Source organism: Lytechinus pictus, chromosome 3 (assembly GCF_037042905.1).
Source record: "Lytechinus pictus isolate F3 Inbred chromosome 3, Lp3.0, whole genome shotgun sequence".
NCBI lineage: Eukaryota > Metazoa > Echinodermata > Echinoidea > Temnopleuroida > Toxopneustidae > Lytechinus > Lytechinus pictus.
The window spans coordinates 79,039,849-79,061,385 of NC_087247.1; the positions used below are offsets into that span (position 1 = coordinate 79,039,849).

Sequence of the window (21,537 nt, forward strand, 5' to 3'; positions counted from 1 at the left end):
TACATGAATGGTGTTTTTCAGGAATAATAAATTTAGTGAACATAATAAAAAGAAGTACATATTCCCTTTTACACCTTCAAGGATGCAACACAGATCATAACGGATCTCAACCCAGGATGAAAAATTGAACATGTTTAATTTTTTCCCTGGCATGCCTTTACAATGTACATCAAGGAAGGTGCTGGATGAGTAGCCAGTATGAACATGGTAATCCAGGACAGTCAAACAAATGACCTGGGATTGGCATTAGCCTACTGGATGATCTGTGTTGCATCCGTGAAAGTGTAAAAGAGTATATCATACAAGTCAACCACATACAGTATTTCAAATAAATTTTTTTAAATTTTTTACAGAATAACGTGCATAGCTTTGATACATGTACAGTTTTATTTGGTGCAAGAAAAAATTATATTGAATTTGAATAAAGTTATGGTTTATTGATAAGGATTTTAGGTGGTTTCAGAGAGTGATGAAAATTAAACGTGTCTATTGATAATTTGATAAACCAAAGACTGTTTGGTTGGTTTGATTCTTTCATGAAAAGAAAAATAAAGGTAAAGAGATGTACAGTACAATGATTGTTAATTTTCAGTTTCTGATGAAACCCAAACACTGTACCATACTTCAAATATATATCAAATTGCATTTTTCTGCACTTAAGATTTAAAGTACCAATGTGTGATGTTTAATATCAATTTTTATTTTGGTGCATTCAGCATTTTTCATAATCATGACCAAATTTTGATAAAGCACTGAAAAACCTCCACACACCAAATTTGGAATGAATAGGTTCATGATGGCCCAAAGTCCCATTGAAATCAAATTGTCTTTTGAACCAGAGTTAATTTCATCCAGCCACATCTTGGACTTGGAGCCCCCATGGACCAATTGTCCCACCAAATATTGGTTGTGGGTATTTTTGACCATGCGCCATGCGATAGGGTATCAAAGTTTTTTGTAATGCTCCGGGTCTAGATGTTACATCAATCAATTCAGGGATGTAACATACAGATATATTCTCATATTTACTAAATTACAATCAATTGGAAATACTGTTCTATTTTCACAATGTAACAAAGAGTTACAGTTATGCTTAATTGAAAAATTGTTTTTTTACGAGCACAGATCTGATGTTTTCTTACAATATCGTCCCAACTTCATCTCATTTTTATCATCTTGAATTCAGTGGTATGATGCATTAAGAGCAGTGGCCCGTCTTCCATTTGGTCTACCCCGTGAGTTACGCAAGGCAGTGTGGTTGAGCCTAGCAGATAAGCATATCAAGCATCTTAAATTAGATTGGGAGAAGACAGTTAAGGTTGCCTTTAATGATCACTCAAATCCTGATGATGACAAACTTGGTGTCCAGATTGTTAAGGTATGGTGGGTTGCTAACAATTAGTTCATTAATACATTATGAATGAAGTTTATGTGCACATACCAAACTCACTACACAAATATCTCAAATGCTATAAAGAAATCAGTATTCTCACTCTTGAACTTATGTGTTAATTAATGAATAAATTCTCCGTATATACATGTATATGAATGAACATGTAAAGACTTCTCAAATAGGAATAGAATGTGGTTTACATGTAGGTGTATCAATATTGGCCCTATTGTATATAAGTCACCATTATGATAATTTTCCTTCAAAGGGAAGAATCAGGAATAAATTGATGCAATTTTAACATGATTTTATCAATTGTCACTTTTGTGTAGTCTCATTTTGATATTCTAGATTGAGGCCTATCTTGTAGATTCAGTCAAAATATTCAAAGAGATCATGGGTTAAGAGGCTGGATATTAGAAACTTATTTTTTTGTTTTTTTACTAATGAATGACAAAGAATGAAAGGACTTGATATACTTATTGCATTATAGGATTTACATCGTACTGGTTGTAGTGGTTTCTGTGGTCAAGGAGCAGAGGAAGACAGAGTAGTTCTAAAGCGAGTGCTTTTGGCCTATGCTAGATGGAACAAGTCCGTTGGTTACTGTCAGGGGTTTAATGTCATCGCTGCACTTATTCTAGAGGTCATGGAAAGGATGGAAGATGATGCACTCAAGGTAATAATCCAATTTAGAGGAATATGACAAAGAAATAAAGATTCATAGGACTATAGTTGTAGTAAGGCAATGCATGGATGTCAATATCTTTTCAAAGTGTGTGGAAGAAGATTACGATGGCACAGCAATCCATAGTTAATGTCTTACCATGATGTTTCATGATATTAACTCATTCATCTGACATTTTTGTATTCCTAACATGAAACATACATGTATATGCGTGCTATGCTCTATGCTTTTTGGATTTAAAAGCAAATGCGTTCTTAAATCTTGATATCATAAATGATCATCTTTATCAGTAGTGCAATTTGCAAAAGTGTGTCCATTTAACTTCATACTGAGTAATGAATTTAATCACTTAAGACTAAAGAGAAATTTCTCAATATTAACTACATGTAAATATAATTTGTTTGTTATTCATTTCCTCACCTGAGTATAGTGCAGCACAATGTCAATGAATTTCCTGCTGTTATCAATGGAATATGAACCCAATATTTTGTTATAGGTTAGAACCACAAGACTACCATGTCTCAATTTTTCTTTTAATTTTCTTCTCATGAATGTGCAGGTAATGATTTTCTTGATAGATCATGTCCTACCTGACAGCTACTTTGCAAACAACTTGAGGGCGCTGTCTGTTGACATGGCTGTATTCCGCGAGCTTCTACATTTCAAACTACCTGACCTAGCACAACATCTAGACAAGCTTCAGAAATCAGCCAATGACGGTTTGTCAGGTATGTTTAATGAACTATTTTTGTCTGTATCTTTAAAATGTTACATTAATAATAATTCATTGATTTTAGTAGTTATGAGCACCTGAGAAAAGATGTTGACCAAGCAAGCTAAATGTTCCAGTATTGAATTTCATTGCTTTTCTGTTACATATTAAATTATGAAATTATGAATTTTAGGGTGTTGCAAATTATTTTTTTCATAATTACCATACAACATAAATCAGCAGTGTAAAATTGCATACAGTTTAACACAGCACAAGAATATAATTTAGATGAACAGGAAAACATTTTGGTGACAAAAAAAGACATGTAAAATATTGGTAATTTATTGATTTTGTGCAAAACAGTATTAACCCTTGTTTATGTTAATGTACACATTTTAAGCAGATTAAAATCCACTGAATAATTGTGATAATTGTTGCACATATAGCCATTTTCCCATCTCTGATAAGTGATCCCTTCCTTAATGACACAAGACAATGAAATACTGGTATGGTCATGTACTTTGTATTCTTTTTCATTTTTTTATTTTGACAGGTAGCTATGAGCCACCTTTAACCAATGTTTTCACCATGCAATGGTTTCTAACACTATTTGCCACCTGTGTACCTAAGAAGTTAGTCCTGAGAGTTTGGGATACGCTATTCCTAGAAGGTTCTGAAGTTCTGCTCAGAGTGGCACTTGCAATATGGGCTAAACTGGAACAGTGAGTATGACGAAAAACTATTTCCATTACTTCAGCTCAATGTCCTGATAACATTTTACCAGAAAGTATGATCTGATCATGCTTGCCATTTATATCTGTTCTAAAGTTTGCAGAGTTAAAGGCACCATCATCTGAGCAAGACAATTGCAGTAGGCAGTTAAGAGATGAAATAAGATACAGTTATCATGGTTGCTACATTTTTCTTCATTGAAGGCTGTAAAATTAATAAGGCACATTGTATTTTTATGTATAAGAACTGTAAAAGATTAAATTCATAGTTCAGAATTATTTTGTCTCTGATTATCAGAACCACAAGTTATTGTTTACCTCATTACATATTGAGATGATGTTGATTATCTGCAATATTGTTTATTTACACACTCCAGTGTGTTTTCCATCTTTTAATGGTCCTATTAAAATTGTCAAATAATGTGAATAAAGTGATGTTATTCATCAGTTTTGAATCTCATCTTGATTGTCTTCAGACCTTTATTAGAGATTAAGAGTGCTGATGAATTCTATAGTCAGATGGCTGTACTGTGTAGTGAGATGCTGCAAGATCAACTCATTGATGGAGATGATCTTGTTAAGGTAACTGAACATAAAACTATTCCTCTTTATAAAAAAAAATAATAAAAAAAATTGTACTACTTGTGATAATATAAAAAGTAAACCATTGACCACATTTTTTTCCAACTTGTAAAAATTATGTGCACAGCAGAATTGTTTCATTATTCATAGCAATTTAGAAGGCATGGGTTGGGTATGTGTAAGTAGAGAGGGCTCAGGATTTGGTTAGAAGCATTAGACAAAGTGAAGAAGTCCTAGCTTTTGCTGATTAATTTTTTCTTTTGTTTGCCAAGGTTTAATTTTCACCCGTTCAAATATATGAAATGTGTAAAATATTTCAACTTTCTTTTATTCCAAAAATACATAAAAGAATAGATACAATATTATACTGCAACATAATAGGATGTAGATTGTTTAACTACTGGACTGTCCAGGTAAAAAAGTTAAGTAAATAACTGTAGTCAATAAAAATGAATATTTTACATATCCAGTGACTGCTGACAAAAAAAGAAAAATGATGAGAGAATAGGCTACGGGCACAAATGCTAATGAAATAAATAATTAAGATGAGTATGTTTAATTTTACTTAAATTTAACTAAAAATGGTTCCCCATAATAATGACAGGTATACACAGTATTTGATTGTGGACTGGATTGCTGAAATGACACAACCATTACGTAAATGTCCAAACATGACATACATGTACAATATTGTGGCAAATACATAAGATGGTTTTCATCATAATTATCTTTACACCCTGTTACCTCTCTTCTAATTGGTGTATAGATGATTTACTCAATGGCATCATTCCCATTCCCTCATCTGAATGAGATCCGTGAGAAGTATATGTTCAGCATCACTCCTTTCTCTCCTCTTGGTGGTTTGGAGAAGACTTCAACCTCATCTGAAACCAAGTCAACTACTGTTGGTCCTAAGCGTAAGGAAGGACAGAGAGGATACTCACAACCATCTAGTAGTCATGCTAGCCAGAGTGATGAGGAAACTGAATTTATAGATGATGAAGATCTAACCAATATGACATGCTTTACAGGACTATTTCCTCCACAGTCGCCTTATGCTATCACTGATGGTGGTAAGTTGGTTATGTTGTATTCTTTGGGTAAATTTAAATTATAAGAATATAAGAATATAAGTGTTGTATGAGATCAGTGATGCTGTATGGAAGGAGACATGGGGTCTGAGCAAAAAAAGAGCTTGGGATTTTGAGGACACAGAGAGCAATGGTGAGAGCAATGTGTGGTGTGCAGTTGATGGATTGGAAGAAGACTGAGGACTTGATGCAGATATTGGTTTTGGAAGAAGCAGTGGACTGTATGTCGGTATGGGCACATGCTGATGAGGGGCATGTTTTGAGGAGGGCTTCTTAGTTTGAAGTGAATGGTTTGATGAGGACGCGATGGCCAAAGAAGACATGGAAGAAGCAGTGGAAGAGGAGAGTAGGAGGGTTGCATTGAGGATGCACTGAATCAGGCAAAGTACAGAGAGAGGTAAAGAAGATTGTTGCGAGTGTGAGGTGAATCCGGCTACTCCCGTCCACGGGGACAAAACTAGATTTAAAACTTTGGATTTTCTTATTCTAAATCACTCCCATTGTGTTTACTTCATTTTTGGTGTCACACCTCATGATCTTATTGTAGTTTGGCTGCAACTAATTTTGTCTACTTAACCATTTGGACTAAAATAATTAAACATTGGCTTTTTTATGGTATCTGTCTTTTTGGGAGAATAGGTGATCGTTCTGAATCTCAAGGGTCAGCTGGAGATGACATCACCAAAGTTAGTCCTGGTGCATACAGTACAAGCTCCGAAGACCTTACCCTGCACTCTGCTGCCCTCATGGAGAGGATGACTATGGATGTACAGTCATTGAAGAAACAATACTTACGCATACAGCGCAGGCAGATGAGGGCGCATGTCATATATGGGCCTACAAGTATTGCAGGCAAAAGAGGCAAGTATCTAATAGAATGATCTGTGATGGTATTCTCGTTTGATCTAGTCCAAATGGTATCAATGTGCTTCTAAATCTCAGTAGATGGTATGACAAGTGCTTCTAAGGATATGTTTTTGGACCCTTGCTTGAACATCTTACTTCCTATACTAGTCCGGTCTGTTAGCGTAAAAAATACCCTACTTGTGGACACGGTGGACAAAACCATGATTTTTTTCTCCAGACCTTTGTTTATGTATAAGAATTAAAAATGGGGTATGCTCCAAAAAATCTGGCTGCAGGAACAGTGAAAAAATGGGTGAAAATGTCAGAATTTATGAGTTTAGATTGGTCTGATATATAGACTAGCGCCAGTGCAAAACTCAATAGCAGTGCATTATTTTGCATTGGTTTAGTTCTTGAATTCAGACCCTTTTTGAACAGATGTTCTGTTTGTCCTCACATCTCAATGCACCATATATTTGAATGCAGATGCTAAACAAGCCTAAGGGTGGCGGAGGACTTGGTGGAGGGGTTGAATGTTGGTGTGTATGTACATATTTTGGTCTTGGGGTAAAGATGTGCAAAACACATTTTTGCATGTTTTGGAATTGGTGTTGCCATGGTAACAGTGTATTATGGCAAAAATAAGGTAACAATCTTGCAGTTAGAACTACTTCCTCTGTTTTCATCCGATTCTCATGAAATTTGGCACACACATTGGTCTTGAGGTGAAGATGTCTAAGACACATTTTTGTGTGTCTTTCAGAAATCTTGTTGCCATGGTAACAACATATTATAAGGTGAAAACTGGAAAAATACTTACAATTCAAACTGCTTCATCAGTTTTCAATTAATTCACATGAAATTCGGCACACACATTGGTATTGAAGTAAAGATGTACAAGGCACTTTTTGTGTGTGTTTCAGAAATTGTGTTGCCATGGTAACAACATATTATATGGCAAGATTTAGGTAAAAACCTTGCAATTTGAACTACTTCATCAGTTTTGAACCAATTTTCATGAAATTGGCTCACACATTGGCCTTGAGGTAAAGATATGCAAGAACCTTTATTTTGCATTTGTCAGAAAGTGCATTGCCAGGGTAACCACATATGATAGCTAGAAATGCAGGAAAACTCATTGTGGATCAATCCACTTCTCAGTTTTCAGCCTGTGCTCATAAAATTTGACACAAATATTCATTTTGGGTAAAGATTCATATTCAGTGTTAAAGGGGAAGCCAGCCTTGGTCATAAAATGTTGTGTGGAAAAGGAGAAACATAAGAATGGTGAAAGTTTGAAAGAAATCGGAAGCAAAATTTATGGTTGCTTTAAAATTAAGACTACTAGTATGTAGATTTCAAATTGGCAACTGGGTAAGTAAATTATGACAAGGGGCGAGGCCGCAAGGACAACTTTCCCATAGGCCTTGTGCTTAATTATCAGGATATTTGGTTTTCTCCTAAATCCCTATTCCATTAGGGCCGTAATATGAACCTAGTAGTATATTGTTTTATGTCCTCATGAAAGAAAGATATAATTTGTAAAACTTTTGAAAAAGACATTTTAGCCAATTATTCCAGTACATGGAAGAGTGGTCCTTGCCTTAATACATCACTATGACATCACATATGCGGCCAATTTGAAGTCTTCATGGGTATAGTGATTACCAATGTTTACAACTTTTATATATTCACAACTTTCTTATGGTTTGTCCGATATTGTTCAAACTTTGACCTATAAACTTGTCTGATTTTTCCTCTAAAAACAAGTGTTTATTTGGGTTGGATTCCCCTTTAACGTCATATAATAGCGCAGGGTATTAATCACTTTCAATAATATTTATAGCTTCTTTTTTGGGGCAGAGGAGGTAATTAAAAACTGACAACATAAAAATATAGAAGGTTAAAGGCCATGACCATATGACCATTAGGAACTTAAACACTCTTGAAAAAAGCACCCCTTCCATTTTTTTTTGGGGGGGGGGCTTTAGAAAATTGCCACATAAAGAGTAATTTAAGGAAATTATTACGACTAGGAACTTAACCCCCCCCCCCCCCCCCAAAAAAAAAAAAAGGGGGGAAGAAAAATCCTTTACACTTCAGCATATTAATTTAAAGCCTAAAACATTCTGCTTTGATAAAAGATCGTTTCCGGTGCCCAATTATTGATCAATCTTTTATTTTGCTTCTACTCAGTTTTTGTTCATTTCAGTTCCTACTCTGACTTTCTTACATCACTTTTTGCACTTTTGATCTTTACCATATATTCTTGTTTTGTTTCCTCTCTCCCCCTCTTTGTCTCCCTCTCTAAGTACATTTTTCTTTGCTATTTTAATCCATTATTATCTAGCAACAATTATTCCATTTTGAATGCTTACACCTACTCCGAAATATAATACCTGACATTCATATTTTTCATAATCTTTTAAACTCCATTTTGGCTACACTGTCCTAAATAATACTATAAGCAATATTTAATGTCTAGTTTAAAGAATTGAAGAAATGACTGTCATGATATTATATTTTGGTAAAGGTGCATCAAATTCATATTAACAAGGTTGCAGCATTCAGAATGGAATAACTGTTGCTTGAAAAAAATGGATTTAGTTATTTTCCGTAAATCCTCTGTGAAAATTTTAGTTTTATCACTCAGTTTTCCCATTCCTGCAGTTACCACCATCTGAAAGGGATATGACTAGAATATGATTATATGTAGAGAAATAAAAGTCATCATTAAATTTTTGCTCAATGAACAGTGAATAAGTTTGTCTTTACTCCAATGGAAAATTATTTGCATTTTTTTTATGATAGTCAGAGTTTGCATCCGACAATTTTGCTACTGAAACATAATATTTATTTTTTGACAATGGGAGATGTAGGATGTATAAAGCAAGGGCTGTCACAGAAATATACTGAAAAAATCAATTGAAAGAAAATAGAAGGCTAAAATCTATTGTGCACATATGTATATTTTTGATATGGTATGTTATTGAGTCATGGATTTGCAAGTGAATTTCTAAAACAAGTGCAGAGATTTTTGTATATATTTCTATAATTAGTTGCATGATTAAAGGTACACTTTAAAATATGTCAGAAAAAATAGAGAATAAAAAAAGGAGAGAGGAAACAGAAAGAGATGGTATGGTGAAGCTCAAAATCAAGAGTGATGTGATAAAGTTAAAAAGAAAGGGTAGGAACGGAATATAAATAAAAGACTGAGTAGGAGAATATAAATAAACAATGATTAATCGGGTAAGTAAACAATTTTTTATCAAATCAGAATGCATTAAACTTCAAATGAATGGTCTGAAGTGCAAAGGACTCTTCTTACCTTTTAAGGGGGGGGCAATTTTCTGCTCAAAAAAATATATCAGCCCCCTATTTTTTTTGGGGGGGGTTAAGTTCCTAGTCATAATCCTTTAACTTTTACTTTTATGAGGTCATTTTCTAAAGACCCCCCCCCCAAAAAAAAAAAAGGAGTAATGTCTCGCTTTAAAAATGCAAAGACCACTGAGGGGCAAAGGCGTAGACTGGTTTGAGCATGGGGAGGTAGAACTAAAAGTGGTATGGGGAGGGGTGCACATCTTGGGGAGGTGGAACTAAGGTTTGGAAAATCAGCTGTTGAAAGTAGAAGGGGTACACATTTCGTTTTGCTTGCCAGTGTTGGAACTCCTCTGCCTCAGCGAAAGGTTTCACATTCACCCAGTGTACCCCCAGCCTATGCCCTTGAGGGGATGCTTATTTTAAGAGTGTTTATCATTTTTATGTTCCTAATAGCCACCGCCTTTAACCTTCTTTATTTTGATGTCAGATTTTAAGGACCAATCCCGCCCCTCCCCAAAAAAACCTAGAAATATTACTGAAGGTGATTAATACCCCCACACTCTCGAGTGAACATTTTAATGCAGAGAAGACATTTAGAAGTTAATATGAATCTTTACCCCAAGATGAACATTTCTTCCAACTTTTATGAGCACTGACTAAAATCAGGGGAAGTAGTTTGATCAACAATGAGTTTTCCTGCATTTCTGGCTATCATATGTGGTTACCATGGCAATGCACTCTCTGACAAATGCACAAAAAAATGGTTCTTGCACATCTTTACCCCAAGGCAAATGTGTGAGCCAAATTTCATGAGAATTGGTTCAAAACTGATAAAGTAGTTCAAATTGCAAGGTTTTTACCTAAATCTTGCCATATAATATGTTGTTACCATGGCAACACAATTTCTGAAACACACAAAAAAGTGCCTTGTACATCTTTACTTCAATACCAATGCGTGTGCCGAATTTCATGTGAATTGATTGAAAACTGATGAAGCAGTTTGAATTGTAAGTTTTTTCCAAATTTTCACCATATAACATGTTGTTACCATGGCAACGAGATTTCTGAAAGACACACAAAAGTGTCTTAGACATCTTCACCTCAAGAACAATGTGTGTGCCAAATTTCATGAGAATCGGATGAAAACGGAGGAAGTAGTTCTAACTGCAAGATTTTTACCTTATTTTGCCATAATACACTGTTACCATGGCAACACCAATTCCAAAACATGCAAAAATGTGTTTTGCACATCTTTACCCCAAGACCAAAATATGAACATACACACCAACATTCAACCCCCTCCACCAAGTCCTCCGCCACCCTTCGGCTTGTTTAGCATCTGCATTCAGATATTTGGTGCATTGAGATGTGAGGACAAACAGAACATCCGTTCAAAAAGGGTCTGAATTTAAGAACTAAACCAATGCAAAATAATGCACTACTATTGAGTTTTGCACTGGCGCTAGTCTGTATATCAGACCAATCTAAACTCATAAATTCTGACATTTTCACCCATTTTTTCACTGTTCCTGCAGCCAGATTTTTTGGAGCATACCCCATTTTTAATTCTTATACATAAACAAAGGTCTGGAGAAAAAATTGTCCACCGTGTCCACATAATTTCGCTAACAGACCAGACTATACCTAAGGATTTCTTCTAAAACACTAAGTAATGTCAGCCAAAAAGCTAGGAAGAATGCATTATGATTCAGTGGGTTTAAAAAGCTAGGTTACTGTGACAGCTTCTTTTTAAACCAGTCTACAGGGAGGTGGTCTTTGTCTTTATAAAAATCAAATGATATTGTTCATTACAGACAGGTAGTCTTCTTTAATACTTCTTTTGCAGATTTGATAATTAATACATATTTTGTTTTCATAATCCATCTCCCTATAGCCCACAAGCCTGTATCACGTAAGAAGAACATAGCAGTTGCAATCGAAAGCCCAGCAGTAGTCAACCACTTACTTGTTGGAAAAGGAGGTCTGGGTAAGAAGAATGCCAAAATTGCTTCTACACCTCAGATAGCACCCCCATCAAGAAAAAGCTATGATGATGATGATGACTTTCCAAGCAAGAGAGTTCATGTCAACACCAAACCAAATGTAAAGCATCTTACCTCAGACAAGGATGAAAGTAAGAATGATGGAGGAAGGGATGACATGTCAGAACTCTCAAGTGTCTTTGAAGATAATGAAGATATATCTGCTGTTGGTTGCCATTCTTCATCCCGGGATGATCTGACCAAGGGTCACCAGGACAGTTTGTCAAACCAAGATGAAAAGACATGGTCTCAAGAGTCTTTGGAGCCGGAGATTGGTTCATTGATTGATCTGGGTTGGGGATCAGATGGAGAAAGCCATACCAACGATGACCAGCGTGAAAATGTCGGCCTTGATACGAATGGCATTGAACGTGTGATGCGTGTCAATGATGCCTGTGATTCAGCATCAGAAAGTCAAGACCTTAATGCAAATGATGTCACTAGCAACAGACCAAGGCAGCACCTAGACTCTGATAAGACATTGAAGAGTACAAGTACAGAAAGCATTCCAAGTAGCATGTTAGCACCAGAGTTTAATTGCTCCATTGCAGCCTTCAATCCAAACCTCCCAAGCACCTCTCCAAGAAGACAAAATTCAAAAGCATCAGAACCAACCAGTCCCAGTCAGGAGAAACCATGGATAACAACCAATGGGACTGTAGCAGACCAAAGTCATGTGTCTGTCTCGACCAGTTGGAGACGATGTAGTAGTGGAAGTTCCAGCTGTGATGAGCCAACAACACCTCCTGCACGTGTGGTGTTTAATCCCTTTCCCAAACGCTCACTTAAGAGTTCAGAAAGCAGGACAAGAACAAGGATGAAGCTAGGTTTGTATCCCAAAAAGACCAATGAAAAAAGACAAGGCTATTCTACAAGAGATGCATCTGCAGAACAACTTTCACATGATATAGCCAGGTCCATTCAATTAGGTAGCTAGACTTTCATTTTCCATTTTTATTATTGATTTATATTATATGGGTTTACATTTGATCAGTTCAATTTTTTACCAACATATTTTTTCTTTTTTTTTTAAATATTTTAAATATTTATTTACTTATTATTAGTTTGACACGAGTACAGTAGAAATACTGAACTGCCTTACATCTCTTTTTTTTTTGGTTTATTAAAGGAATATTTTTTATCATGAAACATTTCAGTAGAATTTATTGTCATTTTAGTTTTTATGAGATGATTGGTTGTTTCTTTGTTTTGAAATGATTTATCCCAATGAGGTCAAACAAAATCAGATGAAACTGCAGAGATATTGAACTATTAATACACTATTTACCATAATTAGTCTGCATATTACAAGTATAGGAGGAGCAATAAAAGAAGAAAGCAATATTTCAGAAAAGCTAAAGTCATCAGTTAAACCATGGATATGATTCCCATATTAGAACTTGTATGATCCTAAACACTTTGCGTTGTTGTCGTTTCTGCTCTAGTAATAGCATAGAGCTGTAATATGCAACTTATATGTTGATTTATTTTTTGTATATTCATTTCCATGGTTGCAATTTGTAGGATTGTATTGAGATTTAGTAATGAATAATCATGGATGGTGTTCTTACTGCATTGATAAAGTTAACCCTAGATTATCTTAGACCATACCTTTATGGGGTACCATTTGTCAACTTATTTACTAATTTATAAATTGTTAATTCATTCCTACAGTGAAAAAATCAATTTCATTTTGAAAAAAAGGGATAATACTAAGATTATCAATTATTTCTTTGGTATATTATTTTTGTAATGAGTATTGAAGAAGGGAGATGAACCCTAGTATTACACAGAAGTGTGGACTAAATTTGTTGTTTCGTCTGAAGTTTAATATCGGCTTAAGTACCAGAATGGTATCCCATAAGTACATGAACATAGTCAAATGGCAATGCACCATTGATAAAATTTACTGCCAAACTTTAAGTAAACATTATTCATGGGCAGATGAGCAGATCAATCTGAGCAGAGTCAATTTTGATTTAATTATTTCTAAAAATCTAGTGATGTCTGAAGCAGATGATTAGATGACTGTGTCTTATAACTTTTTAATTTGAATGATCTTTAGATATTTTATAGTTAGCATTTCTGAATATCCAGTGGAGTGCTTTTGCTGTAAATGTTGGTTTTGAAATAAAAATATTTCAAAAATTTAATTCTATTATTTATAGAGCATGTATTGGCATTATTAAGCTAATTGAAAAAGATTTTTTTTTAAACTATCTGTACTAAATGTCATCTGCATATACATAGTACTGTGTCTTCCTCATTAAATGTAGTAAACACATAAGATATACTGTGTATGTTTTGTCTCTCTTGTGGCATTTATTGTCCCAATTGTAGATGAATTGAACAATTTCTTAGTCAATGAAAATATACACTGCTTTAAATACAATGGACTATTGTCAAAACATCTGCTTATTTCTAAACCAAATTTCATAGAAATGATTTAAGAATGTTTAAAAGATCATTATAGTTTATGTATATATGTTTGTTGTAACTTTCTTGAAAATAATTATGATCATACAAAGATTAGATAAGTAGGAAGAAAGAGAAACTTCCCATTTCATATATATATATAATTTTGCATTCATTTCAGTCTTGTTAAACAGGAAATGTTATTTGATATTGGAGGTTTTTATTTAGAATTTTGGGTAGATAACTGTAAACCCCTTTTTTCTATCATTTTTGTCTCACCTGCATAGCACAAGAGACTATAGGCGCCGCTTTTCCGACGGCGGCGGCGGTGTCAACATCAAATCTTAATCTAAGGTTAAGTTTTTGAAATGACAGTATAACTTAGAAAGTATATAGACCTAGTTCATGAAACTTGGCCATAAGGTTAATCAAGTATTACTGAACATCCTGCCTGAGATTCATGTCACATGACCAAGGTCAAAAGTCATTTAGGGTCAATGAACTTTGGCCGAATTGGGGGTATCTGTTGAATTACCATCATAACTTTGAAATTTATGGATCTAATTCATGAAACTTGGACATAATAGTAATCAAGTATCACTGAACATCCTGTGCAAGTTTCAGGTCACATTATTAAGGTCAAAGGTCATTTAGGGTCAATGAACTTTGGCCAAATTGGGGGTGTTTGTTGAATTACCATCATAACTTTGAAAGTATATTGGTCTAGTTCATTAAACTTGGACATAAGAGTAATCAAGTATCACTGAACATCCTGTGCGCATTTCAGGTCACATGACCAAGGTCAAAGGTAATATAAGGTCAATGAACTTTGGCCAAATTGGGGGTATTTGTTGAATTACCATCATATCTCTGTAAGTGTATTGGTCTAGTTCATAAAACGTGGACATAAGAGTAAGCAAGTATCACTGAACATCTTGTGCGAGTTATAGTAGGTTTCAAAGTCAGCACTGCTGCTATATTGCATCGCGTGATGCAGGTGAGACTGCCAGAGGCATTCCACTTGTTTAAATATATTTGATTGCCTTTTGCTTCTGAAATCTTATAAAAGTTATATTCATTCTGTAATACTTTGTAATCACTGTATCAATCCAGGTCTGCTCCTCAGATGTTACTTGTGTACTTTATTGTAAATGTACTTTACTCTTTATTTCCTGTTTGTTGTTGTGTTGTACTAAATATTACATTCCATTTCTTGAAGTTGAAATAATATTTATTTAAAAACCTTTACTAGCTGGTTGTAACTTCTGACTAATGGCAGGTAAATGGTGACGGTCAGAATACAGATTACTCATTTTAACAAAGTTTCTGCCTGAGAAATGAGAATATTTTCATATTCACAAAAATAAATGTGTGAAACTGCAAAAAAATGCATTGTTGCTTATAGTTTAGCATCTCTGGAAGCAGCAATGCCTCAATTTAGAGCTCTCTTGAAATCATATAAACATTTTATTCGTTCAAACGCATGTCACATTGCCTTGTAATCAGAGGGTCGTGTGTTCGAATCCCACTGCGGCCTAGCGTCCTTTGGCAAGGCGTTAATCCACACTCTGCCACTCTCCACCCAGGTGTTAAATGGGTACCTGGTAGGATGTGAACGTCGATGTGATTAGATTGCACGTGTGCACTGATAAACAGTTGTCTGGCCAGGATACTCCCCAGGGAGTGGAGATGGTGCACTTTTTTTGTAGAACAGTGATGGATCCTATGACCGGGATAATAATAATTACATTGCATAGTGCTTAGAAACCAACGTTTGAAGCGCTATATAATTGCAACTATTATTATTATTATCATTATTATTTCATTTTAATTATATTGACACACTTATGCTTCAATAACTCTGCTCTTGTTTTAATATTTGAATATGGATGAGATGTGAAAAATTACCTTCAGAAATAATTTTGATCAAATTTTCTTCTTCGTACAATATTAAGCTTATGACCTGTAATAATAATACATGTAATAATTTCAACTTTTATAAGGCACTTCATACAGATGTTTCTAAGCACTCAATTTTCTGATTATTGATTATAAGAACTAAAGTGAAATCCATAAAACCAATGAATAAATTACCAAATCTTATATTAAACAAAAACAAAATGAAACAAAGGTGTGCACCTCCATATACAGCTAGTGGAAATATGGGTATTTAGCAAGGTCTTAAATTGATTGAGGGATTAGGCATTATGGATGTACATGTACGATGGAAATTTATTCTTTCTATAAGAGAATGGTGGGAAAAGGTCACATAAATTGCCTTGTAAGAGTTGATTGTGTATTTTTTTTCAATGGAATAGATGTAGCTGTCCATAGTCTGTCAATATTCAAAGGAACAGTACTCTTAAATGTATATTCAACTTTATGGTTTGGTTCACTTTCAATTCAAATTGTTCAATAATTTGTGTATTCCTCATAATGCCTTTTAGAGGTTGTTGCTGCCATGTCAGGGATTGCCTTTTCACAAAACAGTATAACATCTATCTTATATATATATAGATGGATGGATGAAGTCAGAGACATAATAGGAATGCAGTGTGACAGTAAATTAAGTAGGATTCTTGTGAAATGTCCAGCAGTTCAGTTTACATGCAAAAATAATCATTTTAAACATAACATTTTCTATATGAATGTTTTATCATTATTTTTTTTCTTCTATTGAAATTGTTCTATTTGACCTCTGGCTGACTTATACATAGTATGGTATGGATTGATAAAGTTTCACATGTCTAATCTACACAGTGCTCATAATGCAGTTTTGGGACACATTCTGAATGATACCTATTCCACATTTCTACTCTGACAGCTAGGGAATCACAAAAACTATTTTGGACAAAATTATTCTGTCTTTTATATTTCTCCCATTGAAAGAAAGAAAGATATTGGTTGTAAGGCACTGGAAATATTGTTTCCTTGCATGAGAAATCAAAGCATAGCTTTAGGACCCTTCTAAAATGGCGATGAAATCATAAGGCTAATTTAAGACTGGGATATCCATTGTGCCATTCATTATTGGGTAATTTTTACGTATATAGCATGAATGAAAACTAAAAGGACAATTTTACCATATTTCTAATTTTCTTAGCATCAATCCTTTGCAAACAAAGTGTATAGCATTAAGTCATCTCATAATAAAGCAAACTGATTTAATGTATGGATTTGTTTAATTGGCTATCCCCACACATACATGTCTTTAATTGCCAAGGTTTTTGTATTTCATACTAATCCAAAGACTGATATGTCTATGTCAGAGGCAAGGGATTGTATACTACAAATTACCAATCACATAATATTGAGGGAATTATTATTCGTAAACTCTACTTGAATGTGAATTAATCTAAAAAAGTCATTTGCTTACTTTAGAAAATGTAAAATTGTTTGCAAATGGCTGTGAGATCAGAAAAAAAATGTTGAGATTGATAAAAGTTAATTCAGCCACAACTAAAATTAGGCTGTGACTCTGGTCAATAGAAATGTCCAAAATAAAAATTTGAAAAAGCATACAAAACCACATTTTTGTTGGGGGATTTCAAAATATATTGTCTTTTAAACATTTATGATTCTTTCAATCTGCAATTTTAGTTTACGTCTTTCTAGTATACGTGTAGTGCTTTATTTGTGCAATACTAATTGACTTTGTAAATGCTTTGGGCTTGGTTTACATGTATATGAGTAGATACTCTATACCTACCAAATGAGTAGCATTCAATCACATTTTATTTTTATTGATACAGACATTTGATAATGAAATGGGTAAGTTTCAGTACTGAATGCACATTGTGGTTCATTTTAATAATGAAAATAACGATGATAGCTAATTAGCAAGCCTTATAAAGCGCCATTATCTGACAGGTTCTACTGATGCTTGCGGCACTCAATACACCTGTACTTCATTTCATTTATGTTTGTAAGGGAAATGGAAGAGAATTGACATTGTTCAGTATGAAAAGGGTTAAGACTCCTCATATTCAGGTTTCTAAATCTGAATTCAAATTATTGAATCATAGTATGATGTTGAAAATAAATTATAATTAGATAGTGTGCTTGAAATGATAATGATTCTGGAAGTAAGTAAAATTGATAAAGAAATAAAACATGTTTAAACACATTAGTAATTACTAGGCACTTTGGTACTGTGGTACTTTTTTCTTATGATAATGATGATAATATTTTTCAGTTCTTGCTCACTTCGTATCACACACCTAAATTCGATATGTGCTCCAAAGGGACTTCAGTACTATTACCCTGGCTTAAGCTCAGTAAGCCTTTTACAGCGCACAATGAATAATTTCCTACCAGGTACCCATTTACATTTGCTTTACTTGCATGGGAAAATTAATTCAAAATTGGGGCCATCATACTGAAAGTGATAGCATTTTGATATACAGTATTTATTTATCACCAAGTTGAAACAAGTTTCTTTTCTCTCTGTAGGCCTACTGCAAGAAATATTTCAAAGGTTATTTGTAATGTACTTTAGTATAGTATGACTGTTTGTTTCCATTATGTTCTATTCTGTCCATATATTTGTATATTTTTGAGAAAATTGTGCAATATACTTTCTTTGCATTCTGTGATTCAAAATTATTAAATTTCACTGGTTTCTGTAAAGATTTGTTGTAAATTAATTGTTGTAAATGACTGTAAGAGAATGTTTCTTCAACTATTCAAAGCAGTATGACAGTAGTTGAGATAGTACTTTACATATTTCTTACAACGACTCTTCGATAATAAAACGATTATGTACAGTCTATATATGACATAGAAAATAAAATAAACATAATACAATATTCATAATTGATCGTAGTCTCTTAGATTTGTGTCATGTGGGATGGCATGAGTGTGCTTTTATAAAGGTGTGTCCCGTAGTTTGTCAGTTGATTGATCATTGGTTATGGTTTATTGTATCTTTGAAATATATCACGTATGTGGCAGTATATATTCTATCTTTTGAATACATAGCATCTGTGCAGTGCAGCAATAATTAGAATTAGTTCATATTGATTATTACTTTTTATGAGAAAAAAGAAATACACCAATTGGGAGGGAAAAATATATTATTGGTCATAAAGTATATTGATCTGTGCAATAACATACTAGTAGTATGAGGGTATGACATAAGATAGGACCTTCACGTATTCAATCTGCGAGAGAGAGAGAGGGTGTAAGACGGAGAGAGAGGGGGAAAGAGAGAAAGAGGGGGGGGAATTGAGTTAAACTAGATAAGAAAATATGCAATAGTATTTCACAGATACATATTTATAGAGGAAAGAAATATACAAATAAAATAATATTCATCATGCGTTTTATCGCCTTGTGACTGAAAGACTGCAAATCTTGCATTCTATTCCGTATTGTTCATGAAACCTGAGCTTCAAACAAGAATATTGACAAAGGCACATTGATGATGATAAAGGTTACAGGATGGTTTATGAAAATAATATGTAGGGGAAGGCGGGGTAAGTTGAGCATAGGGGCAAGTTGAGCCACCACCCACAGGCCAATAATGAATGAGTTAGACATTGTGGTGGTGTCATGCATTGATGACCCATAACATAACCCTTAATCCCACCACATTGTTTTTTTTTACTTTGAAACAAAAAGTACTTTTTTAGAGGGAAAAATACACATTTCAGCCAAAAAAGTAAAAAAGGGTATGAACTAGATCAGTGCTTTTTACCCACACACATCTTTAAATATAATAAAGAAATAAGAACAATATTGTTAGTCCAGGTATGGATTCTCATTCTTGTCATAGTCTTTTACATGATGGATGCATAAGAAATGTGTGGATGTGAAAATATCGCATTAAGTTCGGACTGGGGTAATCTGTGCCAGCCAACATGGGGCAAGTTGAGCCATGGTAATTCTTATGGTAATGTACAATAATAAAAACAAACAAACCTTAAAAAGCCATTGAAATGCAGGCAGAACGGAGCAAATTCATATGACAGTTCTTTTAATTTTAGAGGATGTTAGTATTTATAGAGAATTAGCAAATGAAAAGACTTTAAATGAAAAATTAACATGCCAGTTCATACCGCATACATTTTGTACATAGTTTTTGTGGCTCAACTTACCCCAGAAGATGGTACAACTTACCTCTCAGATGGGGCAAGTTGAGCCATTTGATATCGTTTTTTTCAAAGGTCACAATGACTTTCAGTGTGGGGAAGAAAGTTATATATAGGTGAAAAATATTTCCCAAGAATCAAATTTAAAGGCAAGGTACTTAATACTACAATATTACTAGTCATATCAATTCTAACATGCAAAATGCAAAAAGTGTCACAACTTACCCCGCCTTCCCCTACTACCCGGATCTTCTATTGCAGAAAAATTCATCAAAATCACAAAATGAATTGGGAAATAGTGTACTATCTAAAAACTTAACTCAAAAGTAGTCTAATGATTGGAGAGCAGGTCCAATCATGAAAGGACGATTGAGATCTCATTGGCAAAATAATATAATACCACAAAATTTCATATTCAATATTTGTAGCGTGATTGCATAATATGTTCCATCTTATCTTCCCATGCCGAGGGATATATTTTTCTTACATCAAGGGCAAGTCCCCATGCAGTCCACCACATCAAAAGTTTTATTCAAATGAAAAGAGAAAAATAACACTTGCAAAACCCTATAAATTTCATCAAAATTGGATGTCAAATAATAAGTCATTAGTTTTAATGACGTTTGAAAGTTTCATTTATAATTTCACAAAACAGTTATATTATCATGTGCAACCGATAGACGTCACCCACTCACGATTTCTGTGTTTTATTATAAGAAATATGAAATATCTTGATTTTCCCCCTCATTTAAAAGGTTTCATTCCTCCTCGAATATGTTGGATTGTCAATTAATGCAATAGGATAAAATACAAAACAAATAATGAGTAAGGGACATCTTTGACTTTCACAAGTGCATGTTCAAGTTCAAGTTTATTTATTCAAAACCAAAAACATCACATCATAATCAAAATAGATATACATACAACGTAAAGAGTACAAAAACATACATCAATTAGATCAGCATAGACGAATGGGTTTTAGGACCCCTTTAAAAGCAAAGCTTGTGAGTAGGGCCCTGGAATACTTATGATTATTAACATAAAACATAGGATATACTTATCTACAAGATACAAAAGGAGAGAGAGAAAAAAATATATGATAAGGTTAAGATGCTAAAAATAGAATGGAAAACCATTACAAACACACATATATATACACACAACCACATCCACCCACATATGCACATACATGTACTAACATAAATTATGAGTAGGTCATCAACTTAAATGCAAATACATCAACTTAAGATACATATTGAAGAAAAATAGTCATAATCTGTTAAGAAAGCAAGTTTTGGATAATCTTTTGAACATGAAAAGAGTTTTACTATTTTTTATATCAACAGGTAAATTGTTCCACTCTATAATACATGATATATGAAAGGTCAGAGTGACATTTGTTCTCGCAAATGGCTGACGAATAAGATCTTTTTGACGTGTATTATAATTATGTATTTGTGAATTCTGAAGAAATATTTTTTTAAGGTACATTCTTGAGGCATTGATTGTAGTTTGAACATGAACAATGCACAATTGAACGACACAAGTTCACTTAGTGGTAGCATTTTCAGACGAAGAAATAATGGAGTACTTGGATGTCTATAATTAGAATTTGTTATAAGTC

At 33.9% G+C, this 21,537-nt stretch overlaps 1 protein-coding gene across 1 annotated transcript; it reads left to right on the forward strand.

The window, feature by feature from the left end:
* The first annotated feature begins 220 nt into the window (after positions 1-220).
* On the forward strand, positions 221-14,918 carry LOC129258022 (TBC1 domain family member 30-like). The gene is made up of 8 exons (XM_054896478.2): positions 221-1,378; positions 1,884-2,069; positions 2,638-2,806; positions 3,344-3,512; positions 3,998-4,103; positions 4,870-5,176; positions 5,834-6,055; positions 11,259-14,918. The coding sequence occupies exons 2-8, from the start codon at positions 2,040-2,042 to the stop codon at positions 12,341-12,343; spliced, it is 2,088 nt and encodes a 695-aa protein (XP_054752453.2). The 5' UTR covers positions 221-1,378; positions 1,884-2,039; the 3' UTR covers positions 12,344-14,918.
* Positions 14,919-21,537: the final 6,619 nt, after the last annotated feature.

What these genes read in the sequence shown, in the direction of transcription:
- LOC129258022 (XM_054896478.2), top strand. Translation starts at nt 2,040, where the DNA reads ATGGAAAGGATGGAAGATGATGCACTCAAG. An exon ending in TGGAAGATGATGCACTCAAG is followed by an intron (nt 2,070 to 2,637) that starts GTAATAATCCAA and finishes ATGAATGTGCAG; the next exon opens with GTAATGATTTTCTTGATAGA. An exon ending in TTATGCTATCACTGATGGTG is followed by an intron (nt 5,177 to 5,833) that starts GTAAGTTGGTTA and finishes TTGGGAGAATAG; the next exon opens with GTGATCGTTCTGAATCTCAA.